Genomic DNA, 27,402 nt, shown 5'->3' with positions numbered 1-27,402 from the left:
ATATATTTTACTTTGTTTAAGCCATATGTCAAAAATTATTAAGTATTTTATAAAAAGAAAAAATGGCTTGAAGATATTAGTATGACCTATATATGTATTTTTTATATTTCACAAATATGCTTACATTTTTATTTGTGGCTGTTTCAATTTTTTTTTTTTACGAATTTGAGTTGTCGGAATTTGAATAGTCGTGAACCCCATAAAACAGTTTATTACGGTGAGTTACTATTACATGATTACTATATTACGTAATTTAAATTAATCAAACTAAGTATGATTAAATTACATGATGTGGTTTAGAAAAAAATTTGTATTGAAAATTGTAATGACAACAAGTTTTTACAAAAACAAATTAAAATGCCTAACCGCAAAAATTTCTCCCCACCACTGAAACAAAAACCCCCCAATCTGAAATCCTGCATGCGGGTCCCTCCTCCGACAGCTCAACCGAGGTACCGGTGGCGGGAAGTCCCCTCGCTGATACTAGTGAGAAGAAAACCACCCGCGACCTCTTGCGGCCACCGTTGCCGCCGCGGCGAGTTCGGAGAAAGTTTTTCGCGGTTCCGCTTGAGCGAGCGGAGGCGGTCGACCGTGAAGCTGCTGTACGACGGCAGCAACATCCGGCTCACCCCCCAGATGCAGCAGAGCGTGACCGTTGTTGATCAGTACCAAGAAAGGGAATTCACCTGTAGTGGGAGGGCGCAGACTTGTTCTGGAAAGTCGGTGAGGTTCAGTGAGGAGCACTGCGCTTCGTCTGAGGAAGATTTGAGAGAAGTTTTGAGAGATGATTTGAAAGAAGGTAATTTGAGAGGTGATGTTAGATCAGGAAGTTTTAGAGAAGAAGAAGGTTTGAGAAGAGAAGAAACTGGAGAAGATGATGATTATTCTTCAGCGTTCGAAGAAGAAGAAGATGATGTGATAAGTAATCACGAGGGAAGTTTTGGTGAAAATTTTATTTATTCTTACAGCGCGTCGGAGTCCAACATCGACAACCACGAGGACGAATTTGGGGTTGAAGAAGATGAGGAGAAAAGACCCCAAACATCCGCGACCCCGCCGATCTCGACCCCTCCTCCTCAAGAAATTGAGAGAACGGTTTCGGTTGAGGAGAAAACGGAAAAAGTGGAAGTTTCTCAGTTTTTGAAGGAAAATGAAACGAAAGATGAAAACTTGAAAGTTGAGCAAGAGGTAGAAAGCCCGGTCGTGTCAAAAAAAGAAAACAAAGTCGAAGATGATTCGAAAATGTTCATAGTTTACGTGAGGGTGCGACCACTAGAAGGAAACGATACAGGTAAAATTGTTTGTAGTATTTATGCTTGTATGTGAAGTTCTAAGTTTAGTATTTTAAATTGCATGTTTATATTTTGTTTACAAGTGTAACGTTTGTGCTGCAATACATTTATTGCATTTTTAGGTGATGATTATTTGTAGAATTTTTAAAATCTATTGTCTTTAATTAGTGAACCTGCAACAATGAAGTTTATAATGAATTTGTAAATTTATTATAACATTTGTTTTTGCTTATTATCAACAAGTATAACATTTGTTTTTGCTTATTTATTGAATTTATAATAACGCTCGTTAATTTTTCTTAGCTGGAGTGCCTACAAGTAGGCCAAGGTCTCTGACAGTCACTAAGAATGACGAAATTGTTTTGTCTACCAGGCCAAGCAACAAAACTGAAAATGTAAGTAACTATTTGTACTTTTTAAACTTATGCCTTGTTTTTTCTTTATAGGTCGGATTTGCAGTTTAAAGTTTTCTTTGCAGCATAAATTATCAATGTAAAAACTATAAGAATTAATTAAACGGATATTATGGAGACATCCTAACAATTTATTTTATAAATTATAGGGTGGTAACAAATACAGCTTTAAATTTTCAAAATGCATGAGTGAATCTACCAATCAACGCGAAGTATTTGAAACAACAACCCAACCTCTAATAAACAAACTGTTCCAGGTTAATAAAATAGTTTTGTTAAACAAACTTGTTTTGAAAACTACAATTTTATAAAATAACTATTTTTAAAGTATTTATTTTATAGGTAAACTATTTTATTTATGAATATTTACTTTTTATTTATAATTATTTATTTACCATTTTATTTAAACTACTTTAACTTTTTATTTAGTTAAAACTTTTTTTTGTTAAGGTAGCTAGATTTGCAAACTAAAAAAATAGTTCTACTAGTTTAATTAGTTTTAAAAAAAGCAACTACTTACTTTTGAACTACAAAATGCTTTTCTTGGCTGCTCATTTGCCGCAGGTCTTCCTTTAAAAGTTAAAAATTGAATTAAACTAAATTTTTTACTTTTAAACATCACGTGCTTGGTGGCAATAAAACTTGCAACAGTATAAAAAAAATCAAAAACTTTAAAAAGCCTTTTTTTCACAAGACAAATTGCCAAAAAAATTACATTATATCAATATCACTACTTTTATACAGGGATTCAATTCGTGCTTGAAAAAATCTAAAGTTTAGTTTTTTTTAATATTTAATTTCGAAGATTAAACACTTTCGTTTACTTAAAATCTAAAAACAAAATAATGACAATTAAAATTTTGTACAGGGATACAACACGTGCTTGGTGGCGTACGGAAGCATGGAAACGGGGAAAACCCACTCTTTATTTGGTAAAGTGAGCTCAGGACGCCATCGTGCGGTTATAACGAGAGCGACCGAAATTATATTAAATAGTTTGTTTTGTTTTTACCATTTAGTTTTTAATTTTTTTACCATTAATTTATTTGGAGAGCCACCGAAGTTAAATCGAATTTTTTGTTTTTATTATTTGTTTTTATTATTTTATCATTGAATTATAACGAGAGTGATTGAAATTACATTATGTTTTAATCTTTTACTTATATGTTTTTATGACTAATTTATGACAAGAGCGACCGAAATTATACTTAACCGTACGTTGAATTTCGTTATAAAAATATTAAACTTTGATAGATAGGCAAGTTATGTAATAAAACTTGTACAAGTTCTACAAATTGTAGTGCTTAAAATGAAAAAAAAAACATTTATTAAAACTAAAAACTTTTTAGTTTGTTTAGTTGTTCTTAATTTTAAATATAGTTTTGTTTAAAGACGCTCGATGAGATTATAAACAATTTAAGTCAAAAAAACTAAAACATTTTCTAATTTATAATTAAAAAAAGTCTAAAGATCACGAGGACAAACTTAATTATTTCATGCTTTTAAATATAAATTCAAACAGATGTTGCAAAGAAAAATAAAAACGACAAAAACAAAGTAACACTCACAATGTCTTTTGTACAAATACACAACGAAAAGCTGTACGATATTTTGGTTGGTTTTGTTTAATACTGAAATATTTTTAACTAAGCTGGAGGCTTTGTTATATATATATATATATGTATATAAATAAAATTTAAATTAAACAAACAAATGTTCATGATAATTATTTAACTAGACAAGTTAATAAAACAAAAATTAAAATAATTTATCTTTAAACGTTACCTAAATTCTCGTATATTAAATATTGAAAAATTTTAATCAAGAATTGTGAAAGTTTTCAGACTACTTTTAATGAAATAGGTAAGTTGTTTCAAGCAATTTTTCAAAGAATTCATTTAGCGACCTTGTTTCTACCAACAGTTGTCAGTTGCTACTGAGTAATAAACTTTTCTAAGTTATCAAACAAAAGCTAAAATATTTTATTTTATAAACAATCAACACGCAGGATCCCTCAGCAAACGGGACACTTCGTTTCAACGAGGGGGATTCCTCGGAATCGACACTGGGTGGCGTTACAGAGTGGCCAATTGATAAAATAGACGATGTAACGAAACAGCTGAGAAGGAACCCTAATCGGGGTATTTTTTTAACTTACCCTAATAGATTTTTGTTTTTAAGCTAAACTAAATAGTTTAAAAACATAGTCTAAATATTATTTGTTTAATTACACTCGCTGGCAAACTTAAAAAAAAGGTCACGTTCAATCAAAAAATTGATTAAAATTAGATGTGTTATTCAAAGAAAAAATTCTTTTAAACCACAAATGAGACAAATAAACAACAATAAAGCACTAGCAATTAAAAAATGTCAAATTAAAAAAATAATTGTAAGATATTACTAAGATATTTTTTATTTAATTAAAAAGAATAATTGGCTAAAAAGTAAACAGCGGGCCGCAGACTTCTGTTTTGGGAATTTTGACCCACAGTTTGTCGACCCCTGTATTAATTTAGATAAAAACAAAATTTTATTCCAGTAAGAGAATCGGGCAAAAGCCACACCGTGTTCACGCTGAAGTACGCGCACGAAGAGAAGGTGGATGACGTCATTCACGACGACGGAAGCAGGTCGGTAAAGTTCAAAACGACGAGGGGAAAGATCGACTTTTTCGACCTAGTCGGAGTTTGCAGGGTGGGTTGAATAAAAACTGTTTAATTAGCTAACAAGTAATTTGCTTTGAAGAGTTGATATAGAAAATAACTTAAATGTGAGCATATAGTTTTGACGTTTCTGACCTGGTGGGAGTCTGTAGGGTTGGTTGAACAATTGCTGAAACTAATTGGTGGTAAATCACAAGTGTATGAACGAATGGTAAATAAATAGTTTGCATCGTGAAGTCGAATACGTTAACAATTTAAACATTAAGACTTCAAATAGTTTTTAAAAGCCATTCGATTTTGATGTACTTCAAAAGCTGTTACGTTTTATAAGCTGATTACTTTTTGTAAAAGCTTTGTTCAAACAGAAAAAAAAGGAATGAAAACTTTTATTTTTTCACATTTACCACGGAAGGGCGCTTGAGCGACAATTTTGACCTCAAATTAATTTTGACAACAAATGTGTTTGAACGGCACTGTAAAATATTTTTCCATACCGATAACAGTCTTTAAAACAGTCAAGTTTTTAACTATTCAAAGGTTTTTTTAATTAGGAATATTTTAAACTCTCTTGTAGTAAATAGCCTAGTAAACAGAGTTTTATAGTTCAAAGGTTTTATAAATTAAAAAAAAAAATGTTGGCGTTTAATCTTTTCGAAACCATATTGCCTGTCAATATAATAAACTTTAGTTAGGACAAAAAGTATACTTCACTTTGGTCTTGAAAAAATCAGATTTAAAAGAAATTAAAGTGCGTTTTCTAAATTAATAGAACTTAAAGATGTATGAAATAAAAATACAAAGCTTTTTTCAAGTCAATCAAATGCAAATAAAATAGTTAAAACATGTTAAAAGTGAAACTAGTTTGACTTTTTTATATTTTTTCTGCTTACTTATGCGTAATAATTTTTTTTACAATTAATTTGAATTATATTTCAATTGTTCTTTTTAGACCACGAAGCATTCGACAAACGACCAAGCAGGCAGCCAAGGAAACGGAAAGACAAACAAATCGCTGCAAACGTTTCACAACGTCATCAGCAATATAGTGAAAAAGCGGCAGCCGGCAAGCAACACTTACAGGTGAGTATTAAATTTAAATTTTTAATTTATTTTTCATTCTTTAAAACAGTTATTGCTAAATGAAATCTTTCAACAACTGTTGTATAATTTTTAATGACAACCAGAAAATAACAATAAAAAGTGAGTGTTTGATCTAAAAAATATGTTAACTTTCATATTCTTCAAGAAAAAAATGTTGTAATTTAATTCTTTTAACAATTGTTGTACAATTTTTTCAACCATGGTATTCCAATCATCTAATAATTCTTAAAACAAAACATATCCAGTTTAATCGGATAGTAACTATAAAAAGCACTTGGGTAAGTGTTATGAAATGTTAAATGTATAGAATTAAAAACTTTTATGTGGTTAAGTACTTAAAATGAAGCTATTTTGACTTAAATAGTACTTCAATTATAGTTTAAAAATAAATAATATTGTTTTATTCAAAATTTAGAATATCTAGAAATTGGATTATTCAAGAACTTTTAGCTTTAATAAGAGCCTAAAAGTATAATTAGTTTATTTAAAAAAATTATAATTGCATAAATGTTAAATTTTTGCCTGAATTTCTTTATCATCAATCTCCGACCAAGCAAATGTTTTCTGTCTAATTTTCACAAACGTAATCATCATAAGTATTACTTATTTTAATGCTTCATAAAAAGCTTTTTGTATCAGATTTTTCCAAAGTATATAGATTTTTCTGTAATTAAGTAGTTGTAACGATGTCACAAAGATATGAACAAATCAAATAAACTGACGGCACGAAGTTGATTAAAAGGGAGGAAATTGTTAGTAATAAAATATAGAAAAAAATAAAAAGTACCAAGCATCATTTTAAATTAATCTTAAACAGTTATTTAAAACTTTCAAGGATGTTGAAGGAATTACTTGGGGTGACTGTTGATAATGAATTATAAAAATTAATTTAAACAAACTAATTAACCTCAAACAGGGACTCCAAACTTAAAATGTTGAAGAAATCCCTCGGAGGGAACTGATACTAATAAAATGCTAGATAAAAAACCATAAAATATTAAAACTTAACTAAAAAACAACTAAACAGGGACTCCAAACTAACCCGGATGCTGAAGGAGTCCCTCGGAGGAAACTGCTACTCCCACCTCCTCTGCACCGCCTCCCCGGACCCCAACCTCGCCACCGAGACCCTCACCTGCCTCCAGTTCGCCTCCAAAGTGGCCAAAGTGGAAAATTCCCCTCAACAGAGAATCGTCTACCACGAGAAGACGGAGGTAATTATTTACGTAACTTTTTGTTTTCATTTTTCAAATTTCAAAATAAAGTTTTAACTGTCATTAGAATTTTTTTGTTTATTTTCAACCATCTTTGATTTTCTTATGTTAATAAAAATATTATGTATTCACCAAGACTACGAAAACATAAAAGTAGGTTAGCTTTAGAAAGAATAAAAAAAGCTGCTGCACTTTGTTACAACAAAAAAAAACGGCAAAAAGTCAAAATCGCGCGGTGTAACAATGCTTTCAATCAGATAAATAAACCAGTTCTTCAAAAAACGAAACATAAAAAATTAGCGGCTTAAGTTCAAGGGCATTCAATTGACGCTCAAGTGGCATTGATATAATACATCGGCTCTACAGGGTTAAATTTTGCTAAAAGTACACATTGTTTTGTTTGGCGCTTGTTCGCTAACCAAACACTGAACTCTGTGGCATTATACAATAAGCGAGTTTGTCATTACAAAACACAGCCAGTAGCTTCCGTCTTGTGTTAGCAGGTTGTGACAATACTATCACATCAATAAAAAGTTTCAATAATAAAAAGTTCTGGGCGTTTCTGTTTTTACTTGGGTGCATTGAATTCGCTGAGTAAACATCCTACATCTAGACAAAGGTTGTTATTGCTTTTTTCTCGTACATTTTGTAGGCTTTTGTGATTTGTTTTAAAGTTTATTATCGGCTTTGCTTGGTTGGAATAAATTTTTTAGTCTGCTCTAGTGATACACAGTTGTGTCACTTAGTTGATTTTGTGTAGTTTTATATAGCAGTTTTGTTTTGCGTTTAATAAAGACTATATTTTATTTTAAGCTTTGCTTTTGCTTATTAAAGTGTTTTTATATAAGTTTAGTTAAAAAAGTTTTATTACTTTAGGTATATACGTTAAGGATAAAACGAATAAAGATTTTTTTTACTGAACGTTATTAAAACAGAATTAAATTAAAGCAAAAAGGAAACAAAAACCAAGCTAAAGTTAAATTAGCTTTTTTCTACAATTGAAAATTTTAATAACTCTATGTGTACATACTTGGCATTAATGATAACTTGTTTTCTTTTTTTTAATTCAATTTTGTTTCATTAATTTATAATTGTTGTAAAGTTCTTAAAGCTTGGTTAGATTGCATTTTTGTTTTTTTGTTTTTTCTCTAGGCTGTTTACTAAGCTTTTAAAATTTTATGTATTACATCAAAATAGTATCCATGTTTTATTAAACAAGTTATTTAGTTTAATTTTTGATTTGTTCTAATTAAGTACAAAAACATATAAGATTAGTAAAATACTTGAAGAAGTTTAAAATTATTTTAAATAAATAAATACGACAAGTTATGGTTTTACCTTTTAGAAAAAGTTTACTAGTACATTATGTTTTAAAGTTTAATGTTGAACTTTATATTTTCAAATGTTATCAAAAAGTTTAAAATACTTTAAAAACATTTAAAAGCTCTAAATAGTTTTTAAGTTTTATAAGCTTATTCGTTTGACATTTGAGTTGAATTACAAACTATAATTAAATTAATTTTGCAATAAGTTGACCGAAGCATCATGTCAACAGCCACTTTATGACACAACTAGTCAGATTAACAAATGAGTTTCAACATGCTTAATTATAAATCATGATACAAGTGTAAACCGAATTACTTTTCAATGAAACTTAGTAATTATAACTACGATCTAAAAACAGTTAATTTCAAATTTAAACCTTTGAAGAAAGACCAAAGAATGGTCAAAGCGTCTTATGAAAAAAAAATGTTTTCTGCCCTTTATGTTGTTGATAAAATCTAAAAAGTGTCGTTTCTAAAATTTTTTAGTTGTTCTCTTGAACAACTTTTTTATGTTGAATATTCTAAACTTAATTAATCAAGTCTTGTTTAAAGTGTGATAAGATTTGAATCTAAATAAAATAGAAATACGTAATAAAAAAAACTTTCAAGAAACAACCGACTTGTAAATTGATACCCACTTAAAATATTTTCTACAGGGCGTTTTCCAATAAGTACATTTTAAAAAACAAAATTTCAATTACTGACACTTTGTTACACCTATTTAAGTTGAAAAACTCACCAAGTCCCATTAAACGTTCAGAAATTGTTTTGATTTTCCTCGTTAAAACATTGAAAACCGTCATCTTACTTACAACTATTTGATAAAATCAATAGTAAATTATAAATATTAATTTTAAACCCAGTAAATTTAAAACTCAAATGTTTACCTCCGCGTTTTATTACATGGAAAGGGCAAAAGCAAAAAAGTTTATTTCAAGCATTCAAGCACATGACTGTTATGTCCTGGGCATGACGTTAAACTGTTCTTGTGTATGACTCGATTACCGAAAGGTTTTTTATACACCAGGTCCTTGGACCAAACCTTTTGAGCGTATTTTTTGTCGTTCAATAAACAATAATATGTCTTTGCGTTTCCTATCTTCAACATGTCAAAACTATGAATATTTAGCAACTGGTTTGCAATATTATATAAACAATGCCTATAAGCAAACTGTTACAAATGTTGGCGAACATGACCAACAGAAGGCGCAGGAGAAGAAGACGGAACCAGAGAAGGGAGCAGCAGACGAAGAGGGAGCAGAACCAGCAAAGAAGGGGAAGGGAAAAAGACAAAAAGGCGAAGAGAAGGCAGCGAAAAAGAAGGAAGGAGGTGAGATAAATATCTAAAAAAAGTTTTATTTTATTTTCTGTGCAAACTCTTTGTAATACTAACGAACTCGGTAAAAGTTGACCACAAACATAAAAGCATATATCGTTTATCTTTTAAATTTAGGCTAACTCGAAGTGAATGAATAATATCAAAACATTTGAATTTTACTAGTGTACGTCTTACGCAATCAGTTGGTTACCATTAAAAATGTGAATGTTGTTGAAGCGAGAAATAACTCTTACCCATAAAAAGAAACAGATCATTAAACACTTTTTGATTTTCACTGTTTTTCAAAAATCACTGTTGACTGATTATTATTTCAAAACAACAACAAATGAATTCCAGGTAAGAAAATGAAAAAGTACACTTTGAAGAAATCCGGTGAATCCCCGTCGCCCTCGGAACTTTCACCCAGAATGGCCAAAGTGGAGTTTTTCGAATGCAGGGACACCAAAAATAAACCGAGGAGGGAAAGAAAAGTTGCCAGGTGAATAAAATTGTTTGAGCATTACTTTTGTTGTTAAGTTACTTTTGGTTAAATTTCATGTTATGTTATGATTTTTGTCTAATATATTTTTGGTTTTGTCTTCATTACTATGGAAAGAATGAAAAGTTGCCAGGTGAATAAAATAAAACTGTTTAAGTACTATTTTTGTTGTTAAGTTAAATTTCATGTTATTTTATGATTTTTATTTAATATATTTTTGGTTTTGTCTTTATTACTATGGAAGGAATGAATTGTTGCCAGGTTCTAATAATGTTTGTTTTTGATGTTGTGATGTGTTCTCAAAATGAACAGAATAAACTTTTCAACCTAAACACTTATAAGGAGACAAGTTATCAAGCTTTTATTTTACGCATTTTTAAAAAGAAAACAGTGCTTCACTTTGGATTTTCTAGAGTGAAGCATTTGTTTTTTTATGTAGATTCATTCTGAGTTTAATTTCATATTGTGTCATGTTTTTTTCCTTTAGTGCACAACTTTCAGGTGTTCATTAACATGAAAGTTTTCAAGGAATATTAACAACATCAAATTCTATTTAACTTAATTTTATATATATATATATATATTTAACTGATAACTTCTTTTTTTTGGAAGAAACATTGTTTCGAAAGTAAGATCTTAAAATTATATTATTCTTGAAGTTATTTTATTCTCCTTATCAATAAGTTGAGATCTATGGATGTTATCTTTAATGATTTAAGTTTTACAATTTTTCAAGTTTCTAGTGTAAATTCAAATCACGCCAGGTCGGTGGACTTCATCGACGAGTTGAAGCAGCCAACCGGAACGAACGAGCCGGCCAATCAGATGAAAGGATTTCTGCAGATGTCTTGCGACGGCAGCGAATTGTACCCCTCCGAAAGCATCAGCTCCAAAATCCTCACTCTGCCCAGGTTGATCTAACTTTTTTCTAATTAACTTCAAATCATAATTGTTTTCTAATTATTTATTATTTATTGTTTTGTATTTTATTAACTTGTAACCAGTTGGTCAAGTTAGTTTAAATTTCTTCTAAAAAGATCGAAACTCCGAAACTAGTTGGTAAAAAACGTTGGTGAATTACAAAAAAATATTTGAAACAATTTTTTTTTCATGCATTTATTACGTATAGTAGAGAAAATCTTCTGATCGACCGGGCCATGGTTAACCAAAAAAGCCTTTAAATACCAAAAAGTTTTTTTTTAATTATTCAACAAAGTTTTCCTCATGATCGAAAAATTGAAGAATGTTGAAAATAATATTTCTTGATTTTTAAAAATATTTTATGTTTTTTCCAGGATCGAGACACCAGAGGGAAACCACCGGATATCTGAAAGCTCGTTGGCCGCTCTCCGCGCCAAAACGCCACCCTGCGGAAAGACCATATTGGACGTTTCGGAGAACTTCCGGTTGCGGAACAGCATCGAGCGGGGTAATTCCCCTCCCACGAGAGCGTTCGTGAGGAGAAACTTCAGCACGATCAGAAACACGCCACCCGGTGTTCAAAACCGCAGCAGGTTTTTTTTTATTTTTTAAAATTAAAATTTGTATCGAACTGCAGTTTACATATACATAAAAAATGTGTCACCATTTCAAATGTTTTTATCTTTTTTTCTAAAGCTAATGGAAGCAAATACGTGTTAATTTAGTTCTCAAAATTTATTGTAAATAAAATTTTTCAATTTAATCAATACGTAAAAATTCAGTTAACTATTTTACAGCGCTTTTTATGAAGAAAAAATGGGTCAACGTTTTATTGAACATTCTAAGGTCTACAAACCGTTATAAAACTATCAAATAAACCAATTTTACTTTGCTACTGAACAAACAATTTCCGACCTTTAAAACACGTCTTACTTTAGTACAGTTTTATAACTTTAACTTGTGCAAATTAAACTAACTTTACTGTTACATTATATTATTTTCGAATTGAATACAACAATTTCTTTCAAAAATAACTTTCAGGCCTCCGTCTTCGGTGGGAGGAGGAGGAGTTGTGGAGGGAAGCTGCTGCTTAGAGTGTGAAGCGAGGGAGGATTTGATCAGGGCCAACTACGACAGAATGATCGTACTCAGTAAAAGAGACAGGGTATCTATTAATTTTAGTTTATTTGTTTTGACTATTTCTTAGTTATAATATAAGTGAAGGCAAAATATGATACAGTGATCGTACAAAGTAAAAGAGAAGCTATAGATAAAAAATATTAAAATAAGTTAAAAAGGAGCAAATTACAACAGAAAGATTGTAATAAGTAAAAGATAGAAAATTGAATATTTGACGAGTTTTAATTTGCTTGTTTTAGTTAATTTTTGTTGTATAGGTTTGATCAGGGAAAAAGAATACAAAAATGTACTAGTGTTGGTAGTATATATTGTTTGATTGCTACTAGTTTCAGAATTGTTAGAAAAAACAGTATTTCTTATTTACGTTTTGATTTATACTTTTACTTTTAAAAGTTTTGTCATAGAAGTTAGCAACCCATAAGAAACGTTTTAATGACACTTTGTATGCAAAATATAAATAAATGATAGTAATATCAAAAGTATAGTTTGATATCTTGTTTTAAGAAACAACAAATTAATTAAACTGCTAGATTTTAGAATTTCTTTTTCCACATTTTTCTTACTTAACAAAAAACAAAGCTAACTTAATAAAAAGTAGACAAAAAGATAAAACAATTTTGGTATTAAAAATTTAAGTTTCACAGCAAAACTTTTGTATTTTATTACCATTACTAATTGCTTAATATAAGAAAAACTTTAGGATGATAAAGAGCAAAAAATTAAAGAACTAAACAAAGAGCTCAAAAGAATAAAAAAAGAAGCAATAGAAACTGATCATATTAGGAAAAAGGATGAAGAGCTACTGAAAGCCAAGCAAGAAATAGTTTGTTTAAAAAAAATGTTTCATGTTATTAGAAAAATTTAAAACTAAGCTTTTTAATATTTTTAGTTTTTTAAATGATTTTATCAGTTGTAATAAATTTCAAACTGATTTTAACCATAATACTAAATATGCATAAGTTTCACCACTTTTACCGACTTAAACCGCTAAAAAAGTTGTAAAATAACAAAAAAATTCTTGTTTGCAGGATAAATTAAAAAGTGAGAATTCCGATTTAAAAAGTCAAGTTGAGCACTTCAATGGAAAATTAGCGAAAATGATTCCTGAAAGTGAGTTACATCTGGTGCAAGAACTAAGAAGAAACGAAACAATAAAAATGGTAAGTAAGAATATAATTAATTACATGTAAAAAATTACCACAAATCTGTTTAAATCTAGCATAAAAAAAAGACAGAATTCTCTAAAAATTACTTAACATGCTAATACCTGCATAATAAAAAAACAATTTGCTTTCAAACAAGTATATTCTCGGCTAAAAACTTATGCCGAAAAATATTTGTAACTGAAAAATGTACATAAAAAAGATACTAAAAACAACTTTTTGTGTTCTAAATTCTCATATCTTTTATGTTTTCAAACCAGTTAACATTTATAATTATAAATGAACTCAAATCTGTTTATAAACCATCTATTATTTTGTACTTTGTTTAAAAAAAGTAACTACTTTACCTTTTTTTTTACCTCTGTACTTATTTTTGTTTTGTTGTATTATCAATTAACTTTAGTAAATAATTTGTCATTTTTTAATTTTTTTTTAACTTTGCCTAATATAAATCAACTTTTTATTTGCTTCGTTTATTTTTACGACGATGAATTGCGTTATTTATCAACATGGTTTTAAATATCTATAAAGTTCGTACACTTTTCATGAAATATTTGTTTGATTCAAACATGTTAAACAAACGTTTAGGAGGAGCAAAAGAAAGAAATAGATTCTCTGCAAAGGAGATTGTTAGAAAACACTGAAAGCACTTCAAAAGTAATTCAAGAAAAATGCGATAGCAACGAAAAACTAGAAAGCCAGATACTGATATTAGAAGAAGAGCTAAAACGAAAAGTAATTTGTTGCAAATGTTTTATTATTTCAAAATTATAACTTATTTATTTGTTTTGCTTTTGTGTATACACGGTTCAAACAACAATTTGCTATAAACTTAAAATAAACTTAAAATACGTTTAACAATAAAGTATTATTTCTCATGTACAACATTTCTTTGTTGTGTAATAATTAATAAAAACTATTTCCCTAATTATTTTTCTTTGGAATATTTGAAGTTATTTAAATTTCTTTACAAACTTGAATTGAACTGAAATGTTAAAACTATTATAATATTCATTTTAAATATCAAACACATACTCGTGTATAGCAATCTAAAACGTCACAAAACTTCAGGAGATCAGCAAACGTGACTTGGGAATAGAATTCGAATCAAAGTTGATGGCGGCCGCAAAAATTCAGGAGGAAAACATGTGTCAGAAGCAAGCGGAAGACAGTTTGGAGTTGATTAAAAAAGACAAAAATATCGAAAGCTTGAAGGCCGAATTGAACAAGAAAGACCGAGATATGGTAAAGTTGAAAGATCAAGTTAAAGAAATAAGCACAAAGCTGGAAGGTGAAAGCAAAAAAGTGAAAGATCTTTCCAAGCAACTGGAAACAGATGCTACAGAGAAGGATAAAAACAATACAAGTTTCAAACGGTTGGACGAAAAGTTGAAGGAACAAATTAAAATAGTCGCTGGTTTGCAGTTGGTTAATGCGAAATTGAAAGAAGAAAATGATAGCTGGGCCGATGATAAGGTCACATTGTTATTATTTAGTAGTATAAAATAAAAATATAATCTACTATACTTTTTTACTTTGCAAAAATACAAGCTTCTTTAAACTGTTACAGCTTAAAAAGTTGCAATTACTTTAACAAATGTAATAAAGTTATCATGTTTTAGATTGAATTTAGCATTTCTTGTTGAGTACGAAGTAAACGCTTATCGTAAAGTACTAAATCAAAACACTTTCTTGTTTAAGACTTCTTCAAATATATATTGTATACCGTTGATTTCATCATTTACTATTTAAAAACTCTTAAAAACCAAAAGTATCAAAGTTTTTGAACTATTTTCGATAAAGTGTACGATCATAGTTTTTTGAGAAAAATAGCTTAAGATACTTTATGTTGTATTATAGTAACAGTCAGCAGGCCAGGTAACCAAAAAAGTCTTCGTAGGTCATTTAGTTAAAAAAAAAACTGTAAAAGCAAAGTTGTAGTTAACATATTCATTATTAAACACTACGATGTACTTAAAAAATAAGTCAGAACAACATTTGAATGATCAATAAAAAAGCTTAACTTTTTTGTTATTCTTAAGTCGTCTTTAATCTGAAAAATATATCGCGGGCAAGACATGTTGTCTAACGCTATCCAGTATGACTTTAGAGTAAAACACTTTTTTGAGTTTACAAATGAACATAGTTTGTTTTAAATTACTAGCAAATAAAAAGAAGTTTTGTGTACAGACTACGCTGATAGAAGAGAAGACTTGCATATCAAAAGCGCTGATAGCGGCGCAGAAGCAAATAGAACTGATGGAATCCGAACCCAGGATGACTGGAAAATGTCAGGAAAACCTGAACGACTGCGGCACCAACACTGAGGACTTCAGGCACAAATTGAAAGGTGACGTTTTTTAAACAATAACATTTTTTTTTGATTAATAAACAGTATATTTGAAAGTGTTATATAGAACCACGGTTCAAGTTTTTATTAATTTTGCGGTTGTGAGAGTGTATTTTTATACGCGTAGGTCTATAAGCGAGTTGTTTCATAGTTTAATTTTTAAAATGTTAATATTATGAAAGACTTTACTTCTAGCTGTTTTGCTTTGAAAACAAGTTTTTATTTGGCTACGAAGTTGTACCGATAGACACACATGCTAAAGACTTGGTAATTAGAAAACCATATTTTTCATTTTGCACTCAAAAACTGTTCAATCGTCGCATTCAAAAAACCAAGTTGTAACTCGTTTTAAGCAAAATCAATGCAGTTATAAAATACAATCTTCAGTATACCACTGTAAAATTTTTAATGTTAACAAAATAACAAAAACAGCAGAAGATTATAATTGAAATATGTACTATCATAGTACTATATCTTTTGTTAAATACAACAGTTATGAGTGTAGTAAAACTTGCATAATGTTGGCACGATGAACACTTTTAGTTCATAATTGTGAAAACTTATGTGGTTTTTAATGGTTGTTGGTAATTAAATAATGTTCTTTCACCACATTTTAGTCGCAAACTGCAATTAAATGTGGTAAAAAAACTAGAAAAACTATAGAATTATTATTTTAAATACATAAACACAAAGGCACAAAAATACTTATACTTACAAAGTTAGAAATGATATAATCATGAAAATGTGAAACTTAAAACTAAAAAGCCAAAGGACAAAATACGTAGGTCCATTAGCAAAAATTTTTAAGGTAAAATAAAGAATAACTAAACTTAAATTACACACAAATTAGGTTTAAGCGACACACACAAAAAGTTTTTGTTTATTTAAATTTTTACTATAGTTGTATCAATTATTATTAAACATGTTCTTAATTATTACCTAATAATTTTTTACTGTTTTCTTTTGGGCCTCTAAAAAACGCTTTAGCAAAAAACATTACTACATTTAAATAAAACCTTAACAGTAGTACAGCAAATTTACAGACTTAATTTAAAAAACTATTTGATTATACGTAACAATAATTATTGTATAAATTTTTGCCTTGAATGTTTTTTTTTCTGAAGATCATCAAGTTTTAAAAACTACACTTAAGAAATTGTAATAGAGTTCTTTTTTTATTTTTAATTTTACTAACACACATATGTTTAACAACTAAATTTCACTACATGTCTTGTTTAAAAAGTTTATACGTATACTTTTGATTTTTTTGTATCAGTCTAGTACATTATGTTTCTAAAAGAACTTGCACATATATATATACCCCAAAATTTATTGCCTTCTTTGCATAAAGTGTCAAGACAAAATCGCAGTGATTTTTTTTTGTAATGTGTATGTATAAATGTACAGTGTGTTTATATTAGTTATAAGTATTACAGATCTTGCTAATTACGTATACTGTCTAATAAATTATATTTCTAAATTGCCTATACAATTACATAAACAACTTATAAGCATAAACAAACACAACAGCAGGTCTTTTATTTTGTTTGAAAAACTATGTCTACTTTTAATTTACACTTACATATTTACATGTAACATTTACAACAGATATCGCCTACTACGTATACTGTCTAATAAATGATGTTATGAACTTTTAGTAAATTAGAATGTATAGTATGTTTAACTAAATTTTATTCAAATTCTTAACCACAGGTCTTGCCTATTACGTGTACTGCCTCCGTTGCGCAGCCAAGTACGAAACAGAGGAAGACGCTTCTGAAAGTGACGTCAGCGCCGCAAAAATAAGGCTGCTGCTGATGCAAGACGTCAAAAATCAAGAAACCATCTTCAAAATGTTCGTGTTTGATAAGATATTTAAAATTTAAAAATACTTTGATGCGTTTTAAGTAAATTTAAAAACATACAAACTTAAGTATAAATAAGTACTGTTTTAAAGTATATAAAATGTTGTGTTTTATTCCTCTTGCCTAAAGAATTTTGTTAAAGACGTCAAAAATCAAGAAAAATTTTCAAAATGTTTTTGTTTGATTTAAGATTTATTACTAATATGGTTTAAAGCAGGTTCAAATGTTTAAGCAATGTTAAATATAACGACTGAAAAAAAATTGATTTTTTTTTGATGTGTAAGCGCGTATCAAATTTTTAAAAGATTTTTTTTTAATCAAAACATCCATAAAAAAGGATGCTTCTAATCGAACTGCACCAAAAATAATTTATGCATGAAAATACTGTTTCAATTTTAAATTATTAGTCGTAAAACCAGATAGAGTAAACTACCAGATGTCACATCTTAAGTTGTCAATTTAGAACTTTCTAATACTTTAATAGAAATTATCCAAAAAACAAATATCAAAGAAGTTTTTGCAACTCACTTACAAAAAATTAATTTGTTCTTTGTGCAACTTGTAAACATATTTAAATTTTTTTACATATTATCTAATATATTTCATTTCCAGTAATCGGGAACGCAACTTGCTTCGTGACGTCATGAAGATAATGTACACGCGTCAGTGGTTTTCAGAAGAGGGAAAACCCCACGCAAAACGGGCGCTGAGGAGGGTCGGAATTGACGTCATTATATCTTAAGGGAATTCTTTATGTAAAACGGAAAATTACAATGGGAAAATCCCTCATGTAAAACTTATTTTTTTATTAACTGCCTCTCAACTCTAAATGCGATCTTTAGTTTGTTGCGAACCACTGCCTTGTTTTATATATATATAATGCTTGACTTTGAAAAACGTTGAAAGTTTTTTTGTTACATATCAAAAGAACAGTTTTGATTTAAGACATACCAAAAATTTCACACAAATTTTTGTATGAAGTAAAAAAGTTTAGTTGTTTTTTTTCAAAAATTTAAGTTAAAGATTTTAAACAATTATTTTTTATTGTGCTAAACTTAAACCTACAACTGTTCTTTTAAACATCAACAAAACAAACTTTAAGTTTTTTATTTATAGAAATACTTTAAACTAATTCTTAATGAATTTAACTTTTAGTGGGAAATCATTGTTATCATTTTGAATCTTTTAATAATTTGCTAAATCAGTATACCTGAAGTTTATTAAAAACTGGTAGGACAAGAAATAAAGACTTTATTGCTATTCTATCATGCATTTCTTTTCAAATGAAGCTTACAAATATGTTTCATATTGTTTATATGGTAAACTTTAAAATGTTAGAAATTAATTTTAACAGTTTTTATATGAATTAAAAAAGGTTGTACAAAAGTAAAAGTTTTCGACTGATCTACTTTAGACTATAATTTTATTCTTGTTATATGTACTTATAGATACAGTTTTTTATTTATACCTTGTTATATTGTGTTCAGTCTCTAGATTATGATAAAACAATTTTTATAGTTTTAAAAAACAGATTATTTTTTTTTATTTTCAGTTTTGTATAGAGTATTTCTTAATAGAGATTTAAAGTTAGTTCAAGATTTACATAGTCTGATGATGTTTTTTAAGTTAATAGAATATGAAGAAGGAAACAAATATGTTAAGATAGTTTTATATGAATAAAAGTTAGACTAAAGTAAATATTTATTTTTACTAACATTTGAAGTAAATAGTATTGAACTAAACTTTAAGTTAATATTTTAGCTTAAACAAAATTTAATACAAATTTATTTATTCTTATTTTGTTTTCTAAATAAAGTCTTATGCATAATAATTATTTTAATTAGACAATAAATCGTAAAAGGTTTGTTGTGCTATATAGTTGCTCATTTTATATTTTCTTTTTACTACTTCACATTTAATTTTTATAACTATTTTTAATAACTGCGGCTTGCGGAAGATTTTTAAAAACATTTGGGCATGTAAGTTTAAAAAAAAAGTTTCCTGTTATTTTAAAAGGTTGCTGATCCCTGCTCTATTTTTAGTTAAATCGTTCATCTGTTTAACAATCACCTTTAAATACATTGTTAACAAGAAAACACACCCTAAACTGTTTTTTATTCCTACAAGATTACATATACTTGTAGTGTCTTTTTTAAACTGTCTCTATGGGGACCAAATTTATATCATCTCCTTATTTTTATACTCTTATGTTGCATTGTAATGCATTAGTAATGCATCCCTGATGTTGGGTTATGAATATCAGGGTGAAGCTGTGTTATCTAATCATAATCAGCACATTACTAATTGACAAAACGAGCGTGAACTTGGCTTGAATGGATTTTTTTGTAATTTTTTCTAACCAAACTTTAAAACTAATTACTTTCAAATTGTTTTACGCTTACTTGAAACTTTTTTTTTATTCTAAATAACGTTCTTTACTTTGTATTTCACAGTAATTTCCATCGAATTGGGGTTTGACTTTTGTAATGGGGCCTCTTTAAATATTTTGAGGTTTTTTCTATGTTTTTAGTTTTAGAGTTTTTCTCCAAATTTAATTATTTAATTTTTATTTTTTTATTTAACACACTTATTAAACTAAGTTTAAACTTGTAATTAATTTTTTTATTCCAATTTGTTATTTTTCTATACCGTAAGCCTAAATAAATTTTTCAGAAAAATTCAAATTTTCTTATAGTGCAAAGCTCAGTGTTTGTAAACAAAGCTTTCATTTAAAAATGCGCTGTTAAAGAAAAAATATGATGTCTTTATTTTTTCGAATTTTCCCATATGTCACTTATAAATGACAAAACGTAGCTTCTGATAACTCAGTATGTATTTATATATTTTTAAAGTCTGAGGAAGCATTCTATTAGTGAAGTAACTATTGCTCGGAATTAAGTAACCTGGCTCTAGAGCAGCCAACAGGTCTATGGAACTTTGATCGCTAGTAATTGAAAAATATTGGTTCTCCATAGCAATAATGTTCATAATTTTTAAACGAAATAGCCTTTTGATCGTTTATTTTCTAATATTTTATAGGGAGATAACTCTCAATACTAGCTTAGTTCATTGTTGTTATTGTTGTTAGCTTCTTTTGTTTTAGAGTTTGGGACGAACTATTGCTGACTGCTTTATTGATGATGATGATGATTTTCTAGCCTCTGAACTTTCTCTTTGATGTTTTTATGAATTCAAATGCTTTAGTAAAGAAGAAGTGCTATACGAATTATCATTACCTCTTTTAATGAGTTTATTGCAAAGCTGAAAATTGAATAACAAGGGTCTTCCTCACTTAGAAATTTTTGCTAAAAGTATGCTGGTAATTTTACAAAAAAAAAGATTCGGACTTGAAGATGTAATCAACAAAGTAGATGTCAAAATTGTTGAAAAACTTAAGACAATGAACAGTTTAAGCAAGCATGGATCATATTAAAATGCCAAAGTTCAAAATCGAGTATAAAGCAAATTTGAACAAAACATTGTGTTCTTTAAGAATAAAAAATGCTTTTGATAAAAGCATTGCAGATTTTAGTGCGATGTCCATGAAATCAAAAGGACTTCATGTGTCCGAAGTAGTTCACAAAGCTTTTGTTGAGACATGTGAAGAAGGAACTGAAGCTGCTGCAGCAACAGGAATAAACGTTCCGTTCCGTTTCACAGTTGATCATCCGTTCGTGTTCATGATATTGTACAAAAATCAAACTTTGTTCATGGGAAAAATAACTTCATTGTAGTTAAAGTGTTTTTTGTTTCCTTGCATTTCCTGTATTCATCTCGATTACATTTGTGTTTCCATGAAGTCTTTTTTCGTTTAGTTAACTTGTTTTTTATGTTTCTATATGTTGCAAATAAAACAATACACAAAAATTAATTTGTTTAAATAAATATAGATAGTTTGAGCTTTTTTTTGTGTTTAATTAACTTATTTTATTACCCCGTTCACTGTAGCTTTGGGTAGTAAATTAACTTTTTATTTTGTTTTGCTTAAGACTATTGTGTTTAAATTTCAATTTTATTTTACTAAACCCTTAGCAAACCTAATCTTAGTATTTCAATGAACAAGTTTATTTAAATGTTTAATTTAAAATATTCACTAAAACTAATTACATATAAAAATTCTAACATAGCCACGTTAGATCTACTCATTAACTGAAAACGTCTATTCAATAATACATAATTTGACAGAAACAAACCAGATTCAGATTAAAATTAAAAAAAAAATAGTTTAAACAATTAGTTCTTGTAGCGTAGCTGATTCAACTTCAATATACTAAAATTTAAACTATCATGATACCAGTGGCGTCACGTGGTATTTTTCTTAGGTGGTGAAGAAAAAAAATCCGAGTTGAAGGTGATCGATTTGCCTCTACTTGAGTTATCCCTGCTCGAGTTGCCTCTGCAAGAGCTGCTTCTGCTCGAGTTGCCTTTTCTCGAGTTGACTCTTCTCGAGTTGCTTCTTCTCGAGTTACCTCTTCTCGAGTTGCCTATTCTCGAGTTGCCTCTTCTCGAGTTGCTTTTGCTCGAGTTGCCTCTTCTTGAGTTGATTTTGCTCGAGTTGCTTCTACTCGAGTTGCCTCTTCTCGAGTTGCCTTTCTCGAGTTGATTTTGCTCGAGTTGCTTCTTCTCGTGTTGCCTCTTCTCGAGTTGCTTCTTCTCGAGTTACCTCTTCTCGAGTTGCCTCTTCTCGAGTTGCCTCTTCTCGAGTTGCCTCTTCTCAAGTTGCTTTTGCCTGAGTTGCCTTTTCTCGAGTTGCTTCTTCTCGAGTTGCTTGTTCTCGAGTTGCTTTTGCTCGAGTTGCCTCTTCTCGAGTTGCTTCTTCTCGAGTTGCTTCTTCTCGAGTTGCTTTTGCTCGAGTTGCTTCTTCTCGAGTTGCTTCTTTTCGAGTTGCCTCTTCTCGAGTTGCTTGTTCTCGAGTTGCTTCTTTTCGAATTGCCTCTTCTCGAGTTGCTTTTGCTCGAGTTGCTTCTTCTCGAGTTGCTTTTGCTCGAGTTGCCTCTTCTCGAGTTGCTTTTGCTCGAGTTGCTTGTTCTCGAGTTGCTTCTTTTCGAGTTGCCTTTTCTCGAGTTGCTTCTTCTCGAGTTGCTTCTTCTCGAGTTGCTTCTTCTCGAGTTGCTTTTGCTCGAGTTGCTTCTTCTCGAGTTGCTTCTTTTCGAGTTGCCTCTTCTCGAGTTGCTTGTTCTCGAGTTGCTTCTTTTCGAATTGCCTCTTCTCGAGTTGCTTTTGCTCGAGTTGCTTCTTCTCGAGTTGCTTTTGCTCGAGTTGCCTCTTCTCGAGTTGCCTTTTCTCGAGTTGCTTCTTCTCGAGTTGCTTGTTCTCGAGTTGCTTTTGCTCGAGTTGCCTCTTCTCGAGTTGCTTCTTCTCGAGTTGCTTCTTCTCGAGTTGCTTATGCTCGAGTTGCTTCTTCTCGAGTTGCTTCTTTTCGAGTTGCCTCTTCTCGAGTTGCTTGTTCTCGAGTTGCTTCTTTTCGAATTGCCTCTTCTCGAGTTGCTTTTGCTCGAGTTGCTTGTTCTCGAGTTGCTTTTGCTCGAGTTGCCTCTTCTCGAGTTGCTTTTGCTCGAGTTGCTTGTTCTCGAGTTGCTTCTTTTCGAGTTGCCTTTTCTCGAGTTGCTTCTTCTCGAGTTGCCTCTTCTCGAGTTGCCTCTTCTCGAGTTGCTTTTGCTCGAGTTGCCTCTTCTCGAGTTGCTTCTTCTCGAGTTGCTTCTTTTCGAGTTGCCTCTTCTCGAGTTGCTTGTTCTCGAGTTGCTTCTTTTCGAGTTGCCTCTTCTCGTGTTGCTTTTGCTCGAGTTGCCTCTTCTCGAGTTGCTTCTTCTCGAGTTGCCTCTTCTCGAGTTGCCTCTTCTCGAGTTGCTTTTGCTCGAGTTGCCTCTTCTCGAGTTGCTTCTTCTCGAGTTGCTTCTTTTCGAGTTGCCTCTTCTCGAGTTGCTTGTTCTCGAGTTGCTTCTTTTCGAATTGCCTCTTCTCGAGTTGCTTTTGCTCGAGTTGCTTGTTCTCGAGTTGCTTTTGCTCGAGTTGCCTCTTCTCGAGTTGCTTTTGCTCGAGTTGCCTCTTCTCGAGTTGCTTTTGCTCGAGTTGCCTCTTCTCGAGTTGCTTCTTCTCGAGTTGCTTCTTCTCGAGTTGCTTTTGCTCGAGTTGCTTCTTCTCGAGTTGCTTCTTTTCGAGTTGCCTCTTCTCGAGTTGCTTGTTCTCGAGTTGCTTCTTTTCGAATTGCCTCTTCTCGAGTTGCTTTTGCTCGAGTTGCTTGTTCTCGAGTTGCTTTTGCTCGAGTTGCCTCTTCTCGAGTTGCTTTTGCTCGAGTTGCTTGTTCTCGAGTTGCTTTTGCTCGAGTTGCCTCTTCTCGAGTTGCTTTTGCTCGAGTTGCTTCTTCTCGAGTTGCTTCTTTTCGAGTTGCCTTTTCTCGAGTTGCTTCTTCTCGAGTTGCCTCTTCTCGAGTTGCCTCTTCTCGAGTTGCTTTTGCTCGAGTTGCCTCTTCTCGAGTTGCTTCTTCTCGAGTTGCTTCTTTTCGAGTTGCCTCTTCTCGAGTTGCTTGTTCTCGAGTTGCTTCTTTTCGAGTTGCCTCTTCTCGAGTTGCTTTTGCTCGAGTTGCTTGTTCTCGAGTTGCTTTTGCTCGAGTTGCCTCTTCTCGAGTTGCTTTTGCTCGAGTTGCTTGTTCTCGAGTTGCTTCTTTTCGAGTTGCCTCTTCTCGAGTTGCTTCTTCTCGAGTTGCCTCTTCTCGAGTTGCCTCTTCTCGAGTTGCTTTTGCTCGAGTTGCCTCTTCTCGAGTTGCTTCTTCTCGAGTTGCTTCTTTTCGAGTTGCCTCTTCTCGAGTTGCTTGTTCTCGAGTTGCTTCTTTTCGAGTTGCCTTTTCTCGAGTTGCTTCTTCTCGAGTTGCCTCTTCTCGAGTTGCCTCTTCTCGAGTTGCTTTTGCTCGAGTTGCCTCTTCTCGAGTTGCTTCTTCTCGAGTTGCTTCTTTTCGAGTTGCCTCTTCTCGAGTTGCTTGTTCTCGAGTTGCTTCTTTTCGAATTGCCTCTTCTCGAGTTGCTTTTGCTCGAGTTGCTTGTTCTCGAGTTGCTTTTGCTCGAGTTGCCTCTTCTCGAGTTGCTTTTGCTCGAGTTGCTTGTTCTCGAGTTGCTTCTTTTCGAGTTGCCTTTTCTCGAGTTGCTTCTTCTCGAGTTGCCTCTTCTCGAGTTGCCTCTTCTCGAGTTGCTTTTGCTCGAGTTGCCTCTTCTCGAGTTGCTTCTTCTCGAGTTGCTTCTTTTCGAGTTGCCTCTTCTCGAGTTGCTTTTGCTCGAGTTGCTTGTTCTCGAGTTGCTTTTGCTCGAGTTGCCTCTTCTCGAGTTGCTTTTGCTCGAGTTGCTTCTTTTCGAGTTGCCTTTTCTCGAGTTGCTTTTGCTCGAGTTGCTTCTTTTCGAGTTGCCTTTTCTCGAGTTGCCTCTTCTCGAGTTGCCTCTTCTCGAGTTGCTTTTGCTCGAGTTGCCTCTTCTCGAGTTGCTTCTTCTCGAGTTGCTTCTTTTCGAGTTGCCTCTTCTCGAGTTGCTTGTTCTCGAGTTGCTTCTTTTCGAGTTGCCTTTTCTCGAGTTGCTTCTTCTCGAGTTGCCTCTTCTCGAGTTGCCTCTTCTCGAGTTGCTTTTGCTCGAGTTGCCTCTTCTCGAGTTGCTTCTTCTCGAGTTGCTTCTTTTCGAGTTGCCTCTTCTCGAGTTGCTTGTTCTCGAGTTGCTTCTTTTCGAGTTGCCTTTTCTCGAGTTGCTTCTTCTCGAGTTGCCTCTTCTCGAGTTGCCTCTTCTCGAGTTGCTTTTGCTCGAGTTGCCTCTTCTCGAGTTGCTTCTTCTCGAGTTGCTTCTTTTCGAGTTGCCTCTTCTCGAGTTGCTTGTTCTCGAGTTGCTTCTTTTCGAATTGCCTCTTCTCGAGTTGCTTTTGCTCGAGTTGCTTGTTCTCGAGTTGCTTTTGCTCGAGTTGCCTCTTCTCGAGTTGCTTTTGCTCGAGTTGCTTGTTCTCGAGTTGCTTCTTTTCGAGTTGCCTTTTCTCGAGTTGCTTCTTCTCGAGTTGCCTCTTCTCGAGTTGCCTCTTCTCGAGTTGCTTTTGCTCGAGTTGCCTCTTCTCGAGTTGCTTCTTCTCGAGTTGCTTCTTTTCGAGTTGCCTCTTCTCGAGTTGCTTGTTCTCGAGTTGCTTCTTTTCGAGTTGCCTCTTCTCGAGTTGCTTTTGCTCGAGTTGCTTGTTCTCGAGTTGCTTTTGCTCGAGTTGCCTCTTCTCGAGTTGCTTTTGCTCGAGTTGCTTGTTCTCGAGTTGCTTCTTTTCGAGTTGCCTTTTCTCGAGTTGCTTCTTCTCGAGTTGCCTCTTCTCGAGTTGCCTCTTCTCGAGTTGCTTTTGCTCGAGTTGCCTCTTCTCGAGTTGCTTCTTCTCGAGTTGCTTCTTTTCGAGTTGCCTCTTCTCGAGTTGCTTGTTCTCGAGTTGCTTCTTTTCGAGTTGCCTCTTCTCGTGTTGCTTTTGCTCGAGTTGCCTCTTTTCGAGTTGCTTTTGCTCGAGTTGCTTCTTCTCGAGTTGCTTCTTTTTGAGTTGCCTCTTCTCGAGTTGCTTCTTCTCGAGTTGCTTTTGCTCGAGTTGCCTCTTCTCGAGTTGCTTTTTCTCGAGTTGCTTCTTCTCGAGTTGCTTGTTCTCGAGTTGCCTTTTCTGGAGTTGCTTCTTCTGGAGTTGCCTCTTCTCGAGTTGACTCTTCTCGAGTGGCTTCTTCTTGAGTTGCCTCTTCTCGAGTGGCTTCTTCTCGAGTTGCCTATTCTCGAGTTGCTTCTGCTCGAGTTGCTTTTGCTCGAGTTGCCTCTTCTCGAGTTGCTTTTGCTCGAGTTGCCTGTTCTCTGCTTAGCTTTGTTTTCATTTTTTGTTAATAATAACTTGCGGAATGATACTTAAACCTGTACTTTTACAGGGAATTTTCAACTTAGCTTACTTACCGCAAGATATTTATTTTACGGTAATTCGTGAAGAAATTTTGCTTTTTTGAGTTCATTTTCGGCAGTCAGCTAGGAGTTTGCGGCAGTGAAGTGAGCAAAATGGTCGTTTTCTAAATTGTAGTTTTATAAGAGATTTTGTTCTAAAAATTAACGAAAACTTTATAGATATTTAATTTTTTCTTATAAAATTTTAAGGTGGCGCAATTGCGGCAGGGCAACACCCCACGCGACGCCCCTGCATGATACTATTACTTTTTTTAAAAGCAAAACTAGTGAACACAATGTGCATAGTGTATAAATTTACATATTATAAAATTCATTAAGACTATAATTAACATACTAAATTGTATAAACTAAGTTGGCAGCGTGCACAGTAAGTTTTTCTGCAAAATATGCACTGACTTTTTCGTTGAAACAACCGTCATGGATGAACAATTTCATACTGACTTTTCTCATAGATAATTGATAAAGCAGTTTCACTAATATCATTAAAAATAAGTACAATTGTTATTTATTTAACGAAAAAAAAGCGCTTATTTATTTGGTCCAAGGACCTGGTGTACGAAAGAACCTTTCGGTTATTGAGTCATACACCAGGATACAGTTTAAAGTCATGTCTAGGTTTTTCAGGGCTGGTTTCCTGTAACAAAGAAAAAACAGACTGTTTACTAGAAGTTTTTCAATAAAAACTTTACCTTTGTTAAAATACTTGCTTAATTATTCTTGATAATTGTTTAAATTATGACTTTATAAACTGCTTTATGAAGTTACAATGAGAAGCACTGCTAAACAATATACAGAAAATCCTCGGCAGTAGGATTTGAAATATTATGTTATGCTAATTTAAATTCTACTGCAGAGAATTTTTAAACACAAAACATAGTGTTTTTACAAAGTTTGGTGCAGCATTTCCATAATTTAAATCTTTTTTTTATCGGTTGTAAAACTCCGGGTTTCCTATATTTGAGTTATCAAGTGTTTATCATGAAAGAATCAAATTGAATAAAAAAGTATTAGATTTAGTAACGCTAGAATTAAGGAAGCTTATTTTATAATGGCGCTGCTTCGTAAACAAACCTAATTTGGCCACAAAATTGGGGCTAAAATAACAACATTTTTTACAACTTCTGTGTTATTTAGTACTGATAACTTTATATCACAATTATTGAATGAGCATCTTAGAAAACAGCTGTACCATTTTAATGTTCTAAATACTT

The 27,402-nt window shown here is 31.8% G+C and overlaps 1 protein-coding gene across 1 annotated transcript; it reads left to right on the top strand.

The window, feature by feature from the left end:
• The first annotated feature begins 338 nt into the window (after positions 1-338).
• Positions 339-18,189, top strand: LOC145838148 (uncharacterized). Its single transcript, XM_082945695.1, has 21 exons — positions 339-1,291; positions 1,596-1,687; positions 1,855-1,962; positions 2,574-2,700; positions 3,228-3,319; positions 3,714-3,846; positions 4,245-4,399; positions 5,318-5,448; positions 6,497-6,683; positions 9,212-9,338; positions 9,684-9,825; positions 10,590-10,736; positions 11,121-11,339; positions 11,788-11,911; positions 12,587-12,709; positions 12,915-13,046; positions 13,638-13,784; positions 14,121-14,525; positions 15,240-15,399; positions 17,113-17,254; positions 17,877-18,189. The coding sequence occupies exons 1-21, from the start codon at positions 358-360 to the stop codon at positions 18,004-18,006; spliced, it is 3,957 nt and encodes a 1,318-aa protein (XP_082801821.1). The 5' UTR covers positions 339-357; the 3' UTR covers positions 18,007-18,189.
• Positions 18,190-27,402: the final 9,213 nt, after the last annotated feature.

This window comes from Thalia democratica, chromosome 6 (genome assembly GCF_965202585.1).
Source record: "Thalia democratica chromosome 6, ktThaDemo2.hap1.1, whole genome shotgun sequence".
NCBI lineage: Eukaryota > Metazoa > Chordata > Thaliacea > Salpida > Salpidae > Thalia > Thalia democratica.
This window is presented reverse-complemented; position numbering and strand designations above follow the sequence as displayed.

Coding starts and splice junctions, on each gene's coding strand:
- LOC145838148 (XM_082945695.1), top strand. CDS start 358: ATGCCTAACCGCAAAAATTTCTCCCCACCACTGAAACAAAAACCCCCC. Junction 11,340..11,787: donor GGTGTTCAAAACCGCAGCAG/GTTTTTTTTTAT, acceptor AATAACTTTCAG/GCCTCCGTCTTCGGTGGGAG. Junction 13,047..13,637: donor GAAACGAAACAATAAAAATG/GTAAGTAAGAAT, acceptor ACAAACGTTTAG/GAGGAGCAAAAGAAAGAAAT.